At 37.4% G+C, this 13,510-nt stretch overlaps 1 protein-coding gene and 1 long non-coding RNA gene across 11 annotated transcripts in view; one reads left to right on the top strand and one right to left on the bottom strand.

Moving 5' to 3' along the window:
- Positions 1-10,916, top strand: part of LOC125646573 (uncharacterized) — a 31,837-nt gene extending 20,921 nt beyond the window's left edge. For 8 of the 10 annotated variants that reach the window (XM_056141176.1, XM_056141174.1, XM_048872946.2 and 5 more), the window contains 3 exons: positions 1,190-1,249; positions 2,462-2,521; positions 8,637-10,916. In XM_056141176.1, the coding sequence (XP_055997151.1) occupies positions 1,190-1,249; positions 2,462-2,521; positions 8,637-8,863 (347 nt within the window). In that variant the 3' untranslated portion in view covers positions 8,864-10,916. The remainder of the gene's footprint in view (positions 1-1,189; positions 1,250-2,461; positions 2,522-8,636) is intronic. The other 2 variants (XM_048872921.2, XM_056141177.1) reach the window with 1 other exon arrangement.
- The window catches only part of LOC125646584 (uncharacterized), a 36,301-nt gene continuing 27,970 nt past the window's right edge, over positions 5,180-13,510 (bottom strand). The window contains exons 2-3 of the long non-coding RNA XR_007359764.2: positions 6,975-7,187; positions 5,180-5,397 (exon numbers count right to left, since the gene is read on the bottom strand). This is a non-coding gene — a long non-coding RNA (uncharacterized LOC125646584). The remainder of the gene's footprint in view (positions 5,398-6,974; positions 7,188-13,510) is intronic.

The raw sequence follows: 13,510 nt of genomic DNA, 5'->3' as shown, positions 1-13,510 counted from the left end.
TTCAAACTAAAGGAAAGTTACTTAAAGGTCTAAACTACCTGGGCTGGTTTGTGTATAGTTTTACCTATGTATAGTTTTGGTGGGAAGAGCAATATTGATATCATACTACAAGGTAAATTATACTTCATACAGATAAGGGACATACTTAAAAGTTTTCTAACCTTCAAAGACTGTTAAAATGACAACATTGATAGAACGGATGTATTGAACATATAAGATAGTACATGGGTTTATTCTGCATGATCGTAGAAGCTGCGTTGTAATATTCACAGTCATTTCTAGTCCCATCAGCGGAAACGTCCTTGAGAACGACTCTTAAATTAGCAATAAGGCGAGAACCAACGATCTTGTTCAAAACTTAGCAAGTGAACAAGGTACCCAATAGCTTATGCAAGAAACATGCTCAACTTTATGACTCTGGTTGTCTTTATCAGAAGTTCACTATTTGCTTGATTAGTAGTACTTGGATTTTTATTCCTTGACCAGAACTCTATGCCAGGTCACGAAGATAAAGAGTGTCACGATTTAACGACTTCTGTTACTTTCAGTTTAGATTGCTGCAAAGGATTCAGATTCGGCACTTCATCTGACATAATTGATGCCCACAGAATAACTATTGTCATCATATATGTATTGAAGTATTTCGAATTTCTCAATAAGCATGCACCACTAGTCTCTTGACAAATTCTTGTAAAACGATTTCATTTACAGTATGAGCGGATAATGAAGAAAATGCCCCCAGCAGTTTCACTAAGAACAGCGCTATTTGTTAGTTTGAAAGAAATATTAATTTGTTAAGTTAGGTCACCGGAGTCTCGCAGGTGACCTTTTGCTATCCCTGTTGGTACGGAATCATAACTTTTCACTTTTTCAACTTCTTCTTCAGAACAACTGGGTCAATTTCAATCAATCTTGCAACAAAATATCCTTGGGGTGAAGGGGATTTAATTTCATTCAAATGAAGATATATATATATATATATATATATATATATATATATATATATATATTAGGATGGGGTGATTTAAACAGCTGTCTTTTCATGAATCACTGGAAGATAAAAATGAAACTTACATGGAAGCTTTCTCACATAGTGTAGATTTTGAGCATTTTGAAAACTCCACTGGGTCATATCAATGTGTAAAAATATCTATAGAAGACATGTGTAAATGATTTGAAACTGTTTCAGATTTTACAGCAATGAAAGAAGAGCTAAGGGAAGATCTTTCGAAAATGATACACGGAATAAGTAAGTTGTGATAAAATAATGTGCATTAGATTTTTTTAATGATGGAAACCCGTACGTGCAAAACCAAATTAAAAACAAGCACACCAGAGGAACTGAATTAATGGGGGAAACTCAATTATTTAAATGCAATACAAAATTATTATATAAAAACAAAATTATATATATAGATATAGATAAAAGTTATGCGGTACCAATTTTGATGCACCAGATGTGCATTTCGACAAATAATGTCTCTTCAGTGATGCTCAACCGAAATGTTTGAAATGCGAAATAACAATGAAGTTTTAGAGCTTAATGATTATAGCCAAAAACAGCGTGCCAAAAAAAATGGAGTCAAATTCGTCTTAGGAGAAGAGCTATGCATGAGGGAGATAATCCTTAATTTTGAAATGGAATTTCTAAATTTTATAACAGCAATTAAATATACATCTGTATTTTCAAGCTAGTAACGTAGTACTTTGCTACTGGGCTGTAGAGACCGATATATATATATATATATATATATATATATATATATATATATATATGGTAGGGGCGGAAGTGGGTATCCAAATAACGTAAAATTTTCTGTGCTTTATATTAAATAGTTCTTCACTTAGGGCAGTGATGTTCATTTCAGAGTTCATTGTTATTTCTGTGCTTTATATATAAAATACTTCGTATGCAATGTATATCCTGTATGATCCTCTTAAAAATATATGTTAAATAACTGTATTCCATTTCCATTCTCAATGACCGTGTAGCGTGCGACAGCATGGCGTGAATTTCATCGTCATCGAAAGCAAGTTTATTGACTTGCCTAGATGGTCGAGCGGTCTAGCGCGCTGGACACACGCTGCTAGGAGATTTGGTTCCGGGTCGTGAGTTCAACTCCGGGTAGGGCCGGAAGTGGGTATCCATATAAAGTGAAATGTTCTGTGCTTTATATTAAATATCTCTTCACTTAGGGCAGTTATGTTCAATTAAGAGTTCATTGCTATATATAATATATAAGACAATTAGGATGGGGGGGATTTAAAAAGCCGTCTTTGCAAGATTCACTGGACCAGAAACATGAAATTTTTGAACATTTTGAAAAACCCACTGGTCGTATCAATGTGCAAAAATATCTACAGAAGACATGTGTAAATGTAAATTCTATAATATGTGACATGATATTCATTTTTTCCCATGTGTGATACATCTAATGATAATGATTTGAAACTGTTTCAGATTTTACAGTAATGAAAGAAGAGCTAAAGGAAGATCTTTCTAAAATGATACAAGGAATAAGTAAGTTGTGATAGAATAATGTGCATTACATTTGGGTTTTTGGTTACGGAAACTCGTACGTGCAAACCAAATTAAAAACAAACACACCAGAGGAAATGAATTAATGGGGGAAACTCAATTATTTAAATGCAATACAAAATTAATTAAAGAATCCTCCTTGATAGATAAAATCCAAAATGACACATGAAAGAAACTGGCTGTAATTAAATAACATGTCCATGACTCATTGCAGCGAGCCAGTTTAACTTAACTTGTAAGGGGTACACTGGGGGGGGGGTAAAACATTCAGTGCCCAGACCTGAACGGACGCCAGCGTTCTAAGGAGGTAAGCGAGACCCGCCCTTCTCACCCTGTCTCCTGCAGTGCTACCTGGTATGTAGATTATGATGTTGGACATAAGCCCCTAACATGCGTCAGACTGTAGCATTCCCTCACTGACATGAGGTGGATGTGGCCCCAACTGTCCCCGGTGGTGGCCCACTATTAGTTTACTTGTTTTAACTTCTACGACATTTAGTCCTGTAAATTGCCCCCTGCTTTAGAAGCAGGTGGGGGAAACAACCACGTTTTGGAGCAGAAGCAGTCATGACATACCATTACCGACTCCCCAGTTCGGCCACAGACATTGGAACAATGTCCACCACAAAACCTTGTAGTATTAAAAAACTGAGGGAAACTCAAAATACAAAAAACATATAGGCATAAAAGGGTTACATGGATAAGATTGATTGATTGTATCTTACTTAACGTCTCGTTCGAGAATTTTTCACTCATATGGAGACGTCACCAAGACCGGTGAAAGGCTTAAAATTTAAGCCTATGCTCGGCGCTTACGACCATTGAGCAGTGAGGGTTCTTTACCGTGCCAGACCTACTGTGACACGGGGCATCCGTTTTTAAGATCATCTCCGAGGACCCGTTACATTCACACCTGATGACGAGCGTTTGGCGATGGAACTGCCACTATCTGTTTTAACGACTTAGGTGTGTCGCGGCCGGGATTCGAACCCCGACCTTCCGCATGCGGGACGAACTCTCTAACCTCTCGGACAACGCGGCAGTACTTGTATAAGAAGAAGTATATTTGACCAACCAAGGTACTTGGACCTGAAGTTGCCCAAAAGTTATAGTAATGCACACAATTGACAAACAGTAGCAAGCATGAAATGTTAAATCTCTTGTGCGGCGGGTTAGAAACACTTTGACTTTTGAAAAAAATATTCCAAGGCTGCTCGAATATTGTTGAGAAATAATTGATTTCACAGGTCCGACAGGTGAGTGCCATCTGTTCGGAACAACCCAATCTCAGTAGCCCTGATGACATGGTCGTGTTTAATGTACAAACCTCTTACCTGGTTAGCCATGAATTTTCTCATGCAACTATTAATTCTGATCCTTTTTTTGTTAATTTTGGGACCAGCATCAAGAGGGACAAAATGCCAATATCTTCTAGGTAGGATAGCTGACCAGATAATGGTTGTACTTGGCCAGAGCGCATTGAATCTTAACATAGTACATTGAGCATCTTCTTTTAAATTGTTTTGATTTGGCATGATCAATAGTTAAGTCATTAGATCCTAAGTGAAGGAGTAAAGATTCAGGGGGTTTATGATTGTGCTCCAGTAATAAATCGTTGAGGTTGTCCTCCAAGTGGTCCCATCAGAGCCCTTTGAAACCTTTCCAGGTGATGTTGGTCTGTAAGTTGAGGTTGCTCCCTCCTGGTCTGTCTTGTGCTGCAATACCAGCCCAATATGGGATCGACAACCCCACAATCCAAATAGTTTTACCTGTAATACTTGTGTTGTATTACTTGAGAGTAGCATTGAGTATGACTGGAGAACCTCAGTGCTATGCATGAATTGGGTGCGTGTGTATGTGATGTGATGAGGGTGTGTGTGTGTGTCTGTGTGAAGAATCAATAATTAATGGCTTAAACTAATGAGGTCGAATGTATGCTAAGAAAGTGTTGGACTTCCACCTACCCTGTTCCTGGATAAAGCATGTGAATATCCCCGATTTGCTAATCCAGTTGCCATGTCAATACGGAAACTATGTACCTGAAATGGACAGACTGTTGCAGGAATGACAGAGCTTTTTGAAGGACTGCCTGGAACTGAAAATTTGTCATAGGAGTGCCATCCGCATGAACGAGCAATGTTTTAGTATGGGGGCTATGCTATAAATATGCCTTAATTGATAGTGTTGGACAGAAATTGGTGTCCGGAAGTTTGATAATTTGACAAACTAGGGGTTTGCCAGTTTGGTTGGTCTTGAACCTAAAGTAATGATACTGACAATTGACCTAACTGGTTTTGAGAAACTTGTGAAATTAGCAATGACAAAACCTCACCGACTCTGAGCAAACCGTAAAATGCCAATGAAAAGTCTGCTGGAAAAAAAGACATGATTCAAAAGGCGAGCGACATACTGATGTTAAGGCATAAATGATTTTAACAAATACATGTAATTGGTATGATATAGGACGTATAACTTTGTTGACGCCTACTGAACGCTTGACACCTGGGGCTTTTGTGATAATGAATACTTTGGTAGTATCTTGGAAAACCACGAGTTTATGTTGATAAGCAATTGCACTCAAGTGCAAACAAATGGTTCTATATGTAAGCTGATTTAGTGACAAGTAAGCAATGTAATGCAGCAGCTGATCGACAGGGACAGACCATGTGCTGGTGAAACCATACAGTAAAGTAAACTGTTTAAACTTGGTTAAAGCTGTATTGTATGCCAAGTGAGTGTTGTGAGCCAGTGACCTGTAAGAAGTCTAGATGTTTGCTGCTCTACAAGTCCCATATGTGGGCTGGTAGTGGTGTAGGTCACTGGTCTGCCTCTGGTGCAAGTCTTCGAACACGGGCCCACTGCGAACGAGACAATGCATCCGCAATGTGATTGGCCGTAGTATTAATGTAGGTGGATTTTAACTGAATATTGTATTGTAGTAGTAATAGTAGTACTAACTGTCTGATTACACACATGACTGTGATATTTAGATGTTAGTGAGTACCTGTATTACAGCAGAATTGTCAATGTGAAAAAGAAGTTGAGAATTTTGGAACAGATGGCACCACAAAGTGATGGCTACTGAAACTGGAAAGAGTTCCAGAAATGTCATGTCCCTGGTGATACCTAATTCAAACCAGGCGGGTGGCCAGGAATCATGGTTGCAATATTTTCCCCCACAAAGCACAGCTAATTGAAGAGCCAAAAGGAACCATTTTGTCAAAATAGAAATGACCTTGCAACTTAAAACAAGGAGTTCGAAATCAGCAGGGGATATTGGTAAAAGACGAAAGGCAGACATGATGTCGGACTTGGCCAGAAGGGCACCTGGCCCCAGCTTAGGAATCATGACTGCTGCCTCATCTAAAGTTGAATAATTGACAAAACAGGCCGTGGAATCAAAAATAAATTAACTGAATTGTCTTGAGGATAGGAGAGATGATGTATGAGCCTCATGTCGCCATCCTTTTGGGGGACTATACCCAGTGGGGAGACCTTGAGGTTTATAAAAGGGGGTTGGGAAAAAGGCCCAGCCACCCGGTTAAGCAACAACTCTTTGTTGATTTTTTGCACGGTACTGATAGGTTAGAATGAAGACTTGAGAGGTTTTTACTTAATCCCCCAGGACCCAAGTACTGAAGTCTTAAACCTAAAGTAAAACCATCTAAAAGAATGTTTGCATGTTGGTAGCCGTGTAGGTGTATTTTAAGGGCCTGCAGTAGAATAGGAGTGTGCCCTCAAAGAATGTAGGGTTTTAATTCCTGCAATTGACTCTAGGGTATTTCCCTCTGCACTGATTGCATGAATGACTAGCGGCATCTAGGGAAGAAAATATAGGATTTACCAGAGTTGTAGGTAATACAAAATTTTATTTGGTTTTGTGATACATGGCTTACCGATGTAGTATTAAAGAAATTCGTCGATGCATAAGGTTTAAACTTGGCCTGAGCCGACTGTTGATTGGTGAAATTTGGTTGGTTGTTTATGTACATAAACCAGAATTCGCTGTGAATTTCTCCCCAAGACATATCGGGTTTGTAGGCCTTACGGAGTCGGAAATGCTCGTCATACTTGTGCCAATTTTTGAACGATTAGCTGCAAGCCTAATATTTCGCATGTACTTAAGCATTTCTTGGGCCGTTTGACTATGTTGAAGTACGATGCTGATGTCCACTTTTCTATGTTCAAAAAGGCTTTAAGTTGGTGCTTGACTATGCACAGCTTGCCATTGACAAGTTGTAAATCCCCGTGGGACTCGAATTGCTCCAATTCCGTAGCCGATTTGAGTAGAGCAGACAAGATCAATAAATCCCCCTCCCATATTTTTGCTTGAGTTTAATCGGGACATGAATGCCGATATCATCGCATGTAGATGTAATTTGACAAGGTAAGGGTAAATAGGCCGCTTGGCCCAACAAAAAATTGCAAGACTCACCCGGGTTATCCGGTGTATTATCGAGTGGGAATCGAGGGACCTCCTCAGGGGGTTGTGGCTGTCCCTCTGCCGGGGTTTGTCGATCCGTCCAAGGTGTGGCCGTGTGATTTGGACTTCGTTCCCGGAGTTGACCTGTTGTCCGACGGTTACGTTTCATCCCGACCCCCCTGGCCGGGGATCTCTGGCTCTCCGCTCGATTTTTAGGTGGCATTCCTAATGCAGGAAAAATTGTCAAGAATGTTATGTGTAGGGAATAAATCCAAAAAGGGGGAGAAAACGTAAGCACCGAGCATAAGCCTAAATTTGAAGCCCTTCACCGGTCTTGGTGACGTCTCCATGAGTGAAAAATTATCGCGAGACGTTTAACAAGATACAATCCATCTATAAATAGATACACTGTAGATATATATCGATATATAGATAAATAGACCGATAGAGAAAAGTGACCATAACTCCTATAATCAATACAAAATAGAGAGTTGGGCAAACACGGAACCCTTGACATGTCAGAAGTGGGATCAGGTGCGTAGAAGGAATATGCATCCCCCTCGACTGGTTAAACCCGCTGTGAGCTCTGTATCTTGATCGGGTAAACGGAGTAATCTGTAGTCAGAATCAGTGTGTAAAGAACTGCTTAACAATCTATATGAAACACGTCAGTCAACATTTGACCCAAATACAGGTTGTATTGCCAAACTAGATAATTGAAACGAAATGTTGCATTTATATGTATGGCAAAAATAGAATTGACTCGCTACGTTTTTGTGCCCGTGCATCCGAAAGCATACGTCCTTGACCAGATCATAGATTTCATGATAACATTCCATGACCTACTTACATTGGTTTGTGCGTTAGGTGGGTGTTTTTTGTTTTACTTTTATGCCCCCATAATAGCAGATTTCGGGGCATATAATTGTTGGTCTGCCCGTCTGTCCGCTAAAACTTTAACCGTGGCGCTAACGTACTAGGGGCTTTATTTCACATGTGTATTCCTTACAAGACTTCTATTTGGCATAACTGTAGGTATCTCAGAAAATATTGGGACAGATAAGAAAGCTACAGATCCACCCCTTATTAAAAAAAACTTTGAAAATCTATCCCATTATTTTCTCGGAGAGCAAAAGATCTGTAGCTGTTTCTTTGGTACCAAACGTTTTGAACTCTTGACTTTAGGGTTTGACCTACTTTTGAAAATCAAACATATCTTTTTTGAATACTTGGTTTGTACTTGTTTTTATTGGTGGAAGAGAGAACCCAGATACAATGTACCTGGGAAGAGACCACCGACCTTCCGAAAGTAAACTGAGAAAGTTTCTCACTTACCGGCGCGAGCGGGATTCGAACCCGCGCCGATAGAGGTGAGAGGCCGTGTGATTTTGAATATATATATATATATATATATATATATATATATATATATATATATATATATATATATATATATATCATGCAGGCGACAAATGTTTTCCACTGAAATATTTGTATTTTGTAAATATTTTTGATTTACAGTGATGGGTTTTCTTAATTTGTATTCAGTTTGATATTAATACCATTTGAAGTTAACATATATCATGATAAATGATGTATTATCGCAACAATACCGGTTGAATTTGGAGGATGCCAGGTTTCTGAATAAAGTTCTGATTTATTCAAATCATACAGGATGTGTAAGCAGCTGTAATAATCGACCTGATGGAGACTACCAGTCATGTTATACATGTCATGGATTCGTCAGTTGTTCAAATGGCAAGTTGGATAATAAGATTTGTGCACCGTACAACGAAATCGCACCCACCTACTGGGACGATTTCCAAAAAAGCTGCAATTACACATCAGATACCTGCAAACCGGAATATATTTTCAAAAGAACTGCTTACGGAATCATCTGACTCGATAGTTGGTTTTTATGGAGGTGAATTTATGATAAAGATTTGATCGGCGTAACCCTACACACAGGAATTTATGCAATATTGACATGTAGCATTTTTTGTTTATGGTTGGTTATTTGTACGTTTATTTTACGACCCGTCGAGAATTTTATTATATTGTGATGTTTTTTATGACAAATTTATTGAGAGTCATGTCACAAATAAGTGTACAAATGCATACACATACATACATCAAAGCAAGAGAGAGATAGAAAAAAGAGGAGTAGGAAGAGAGAAAGACTGTTGGAGATAGACAGAGAAGGGTGGTGAAAGAAAGAAAGAAAAAGAGAGGAAGAGAAACTAATATATCATTTCATACAAATATGGTAAATCGTTCATAGCTAGGTTGTGTTGATATAAAAGAGCAAGATCAAAATTTAAAATATAGATAATGATAGGTGTATTTGCCAATCAGAGTCTGTCCAAGAGAAAAAAAACCCCCATGTATTCCACTAATTTATAAATTCATCATATTTACAATGTTGAGTTACATATGTACAGTATACTTAAATGTAGTTGTATATGTTTTGAGATTAATCAGCAGTTCCTGGGTTGATAGGCGTTGTTGCTGACATATATTGAGATGTTGATTAAGTACCACAAATTTAGACCTATTGTTAGTGCGATGTCCTCCCAGTTAGCTAAAATTCTGAATTCTGAAGCGCGGAGCATAGGCCTAAATTTTTCAGCCCTTCACCGGTAATGATGACTTTCCCATACAAGTGAAAAATTCTCAAGCGGACGTTACGGAGTAAATTGATTTACTGTATACTGTTTAACATCCCTCTTGAGAATCTTTCACTCATATGGAGACGTCACCATTGCGAGTGTTAAACTGAATCAAATTAGAGATCGTGTACAGTTGATTTTTTGCAAGATCGATATCCATAACTACTTTGTATTTAGAAAAGAGTCCCATCACATTCACCTTATTTCCTTTTGTAGTTAGATTAGATTAGATCTTATTGCTTTCCGAAAGAGACATAGGTAGTGTACACTCCGAGTAACAAGTCACTCCAGTACTGATGAACAAGTGATCAATCTCATAAAACAAAATTGATCGAAGTGTAAACACGTACCCCTGAATATACCAGGTGCCTAGGAGTAATAAACACCCCCTGTTGATCACCTGAAATGGCGGACCATATTCTGTTGGTATCTGAGTGGTGAAAATGCTAAATTCCAAAACGAGTTAACTGAAGAAACTACACGCATTTATGAGTTTTCCGTCTAATTTTCCCTAAAAATACCTGCATCAAGAAAATAATTATGACTTTCACTACTTATCATTTAATTATGTTTCTGAATAGTAAAACTTTAATAAACGTTTTTGAAACGGCGCGTAGGAATACATATCAGTAACAATGAAAACAACAACAAAAATAGTTGTACGTTCGGGTCAGGTAGAGTTACTGTGCATAATTAAATGGATTAGAAGCCAAATTAAAAGTACAATCAACGATCATGGTTAAAAGCTGAATTAGATATAAAGGAAGAGATCTAGAACACGCGGTGACTGCATTATGTTGGAGGAGACGTTGAACTCTGTGTCATGAGAACGGTGGAATGTGACTCGACTCCATTTCAGTATCAAGTAAAAAGTTGAACACCTCTTCATCTAAATCGCCCTCTTTGAGCCCCATATCACGCAGTTCAATTTCTATTCAAGATCAAACGTCGCCGCTTGCTCCGCCATGTTTTCGAACTTGTAAACAGACGAAATATTCGTGTATATCTGTGTCATCACTATCTGTGTTATTTTTAAAAATCAATTTGTATCTTCTTTATATGTTTGATTACGTTTATATTTGATAGCAATTTAAAAAAAATCAAACGAATATATTTCGTTTACAATGATTTGGTGGAAATTGCCGCTCTATAAATACATGTAACGTTAAAATTAGAGTGTGAAAGACGCACTTCAGAGAAAAGAATCCCCGTGTGCTTAATGCAGATATGACCCCGGATGATTTTTTTTAAATCAAAAAATTAAACGAATTTTTCATCCAATCAGCATCGTTGTTAAGTCATTATTTTAAAAGTTAGTAAATGATTTAAATTTCTGTTGCGTGAAAATAACGAACAATGGCAAATTTCATGACTCCTATAAAGAACACAAAAGTAAACGCAGGGCAAACACGGATCCTTGGACATACCAGAGGTGGGATCAGGTGCCTTAGAGAAAAAAGCATCCCCTGTCGACCTGTCACACCCGTCGTGAGCTTTATATCTTGATCAAATGAAAGGGAATGTGAACAAGTCCACTTGATTCAGTTCTCAATCTTTATTAACCATAAAAAGTGGCAGTGTGCATGCAAACCTATAACAAAAAGAAGAGCAAATTGTATATATATGACTGCACTAAACTACGAATAAACATGCATAGAATGAACAAGAGTGTGTGTCATGTTAGCCAGCATTGAAAATTATTAATAGTAGCGCTGCCCCAAATGGCTCATGTACTAGGGTGCACATGATTTATACTTAGTATTTTGTATAAACAGACTTGACTTCTATATCCTCAAGATAAATGTAGATAAGACTATATGAATACATGCTACTTTAAGCTTAGTATGTTACCCAAAGTATAGTGTAACCCAATGTGTCATGGATTTCTAACAAAATAGTATTAATATGTAATAATACAGTACATCACCCATGTAACGATGATTATCATGACTTGTGACTAGAAATCCACATTTACAAACATTACTCACCCACAACTTGCAATGGCTTTTGTGAGATTAGTACCAGTTGATCCCAAATACTGCACCTAGATTAACCGGATATAGCAACTATTTCAGATTGATTGATTTTATATATGGTTTCCTCTCGAGGATTTTTCACATGTGATGTAACAAACAAAACAAAAAAATACGTTATGGCGGGAATACACAGGCAAAAAAGTGACTGTCATGTAACCTATTCGTAAATTGTAATCTAAGACAACTATATATGTATACATACATGTAACTGCTGTCATCTAAAACATACTGAGAAATACAATTATCAAGTAAAACTTACCCAGCTTGTGGCTAAACGAGGTGGTAACTCATATTTGACAAACGTCATGTGAGGGGAACCCTAAATAGTGTCTAAAAGCTCGGATATACGGGGAATATGTTTCAGCGCACTCTACAACAGGGGTAATCCGTAGACAAAATCAGTGTGCAAAGAACGGTCTCAACTGGTATGAAAGATGTTTGACAGCAGTATACCCAATGACAGGCTATATTGGTAAATTAGATCGAAGGTTTTATAGTCAGCTCTTCGTAAATTCTATTGTCGTTATGATCACCTTATTTAAACACAATCTGATTTGTCAACTTGTTCTGTTATGAACATAGCCACATCAAGAATATTCGAATAACTCTTGCGGCGAAACAAACCCATTTTTGCCTAAAGACGTCTCAAGCTTCCAATACTAATAACGATACTATTATAAAAAGCTAGCGACTGCAAAATGTCTTTGTGGTTAAATCCTAACTTGAAATAAAACTTCACACGCATGCTAATTGTTTTTGCGCCGTTCATAATTGTTGTTCGGTGAAATTATGTCATTCATACGGCTTAATTATGTTGTAATAACGACTCATTATCTCGTTATTACGACTTAGTATCTCGTTCGAACGACTTATTATCTCGTAATTACGACTTACTATCTCGATATTACGACTTATTATGTCGTTCGTATGATTTAGTATCTCGTTCTTACGACTTATTATCTCATTATTACGACTTATTATCTCGTTCGTATGATTTAGTATCTCGTTATTACGACTTAGTATCTCGTTATTATGACATATCATCTCGTTATTACGACTTAGTATCTCGTTATTATGACATATCATCTCGTTATTACGACTTAGTATCTCGTAATAACGACTTATGTCGTTCGTACGATTTATTGTAAGTTTCTCGTGCGTGCGAGTTATTATCTGATTCGTACGAGTTATTATCTCGTCATTACAACTTAGTATCTCGTTAGTACGACTTATTATATCGTTCGTACGACTTCTTATCTCGTAAATACAAATTGTTATCTCGTTATAACGACTTACTATGTCGCACGTACGACTTAGTATGTGTCGTTTATACGACTTATTATCTCGTAATTACGACTTATTATCTTGTACGTGCGACTTAGTATCTCGTTCGTTCGACTTAGTATCTCGTACGTACTAGATAGCAAAAAATTATATCAATTGGCAGCAATACACTTTCGTAGCTACAGATGGTACAAGAAAGTGATATTATATCAAGTTATAAGTCAGACCATTATCCTGTATTCTTAACTCTTAAGCTTGATAACTTTACACACGTAACAGAATTGTGGAAATTCAATAATTCTTCGTTACAGGGATGGAATTCATAAATAAAATTAATGAGACAATCAAATAGGTAAAAGAAAATTATGTACTACCTGTGTACAACAGAAATCATATCGCCAACATACAATGTACCAGATTCAGAAATACAATTTACTATCAATGCTAAACTGTTTTTGAAACGCTTTTAATGGAAGCCAGAGGGAACCATATCTTACTCAAACTTTGTTAAAAAAAAGAAATAATGAAACGGAAAAAAAAAAAATATCAGATATAAAAG

The sequence above is a fragment of the Ostrea edulis genome, chromosome 6, assembly GCF_947568905.1.
Source record: "Ostrea edulis chromosome 6, xbOstEdul1.1, whole genome shotgun sequence".
Classification (NCBI taxonomy): domain Eukaryota; kingdom Metazoa; phylum Mollusca; class Bivalvia; order Ostreida; family Ostreidae; genus Ostrea; species Ostrea edulis.
Note: the sequence above shows the minus strand (reverse complement) of the source record. Positions and strands in the feature narration are given on the sequence as shown.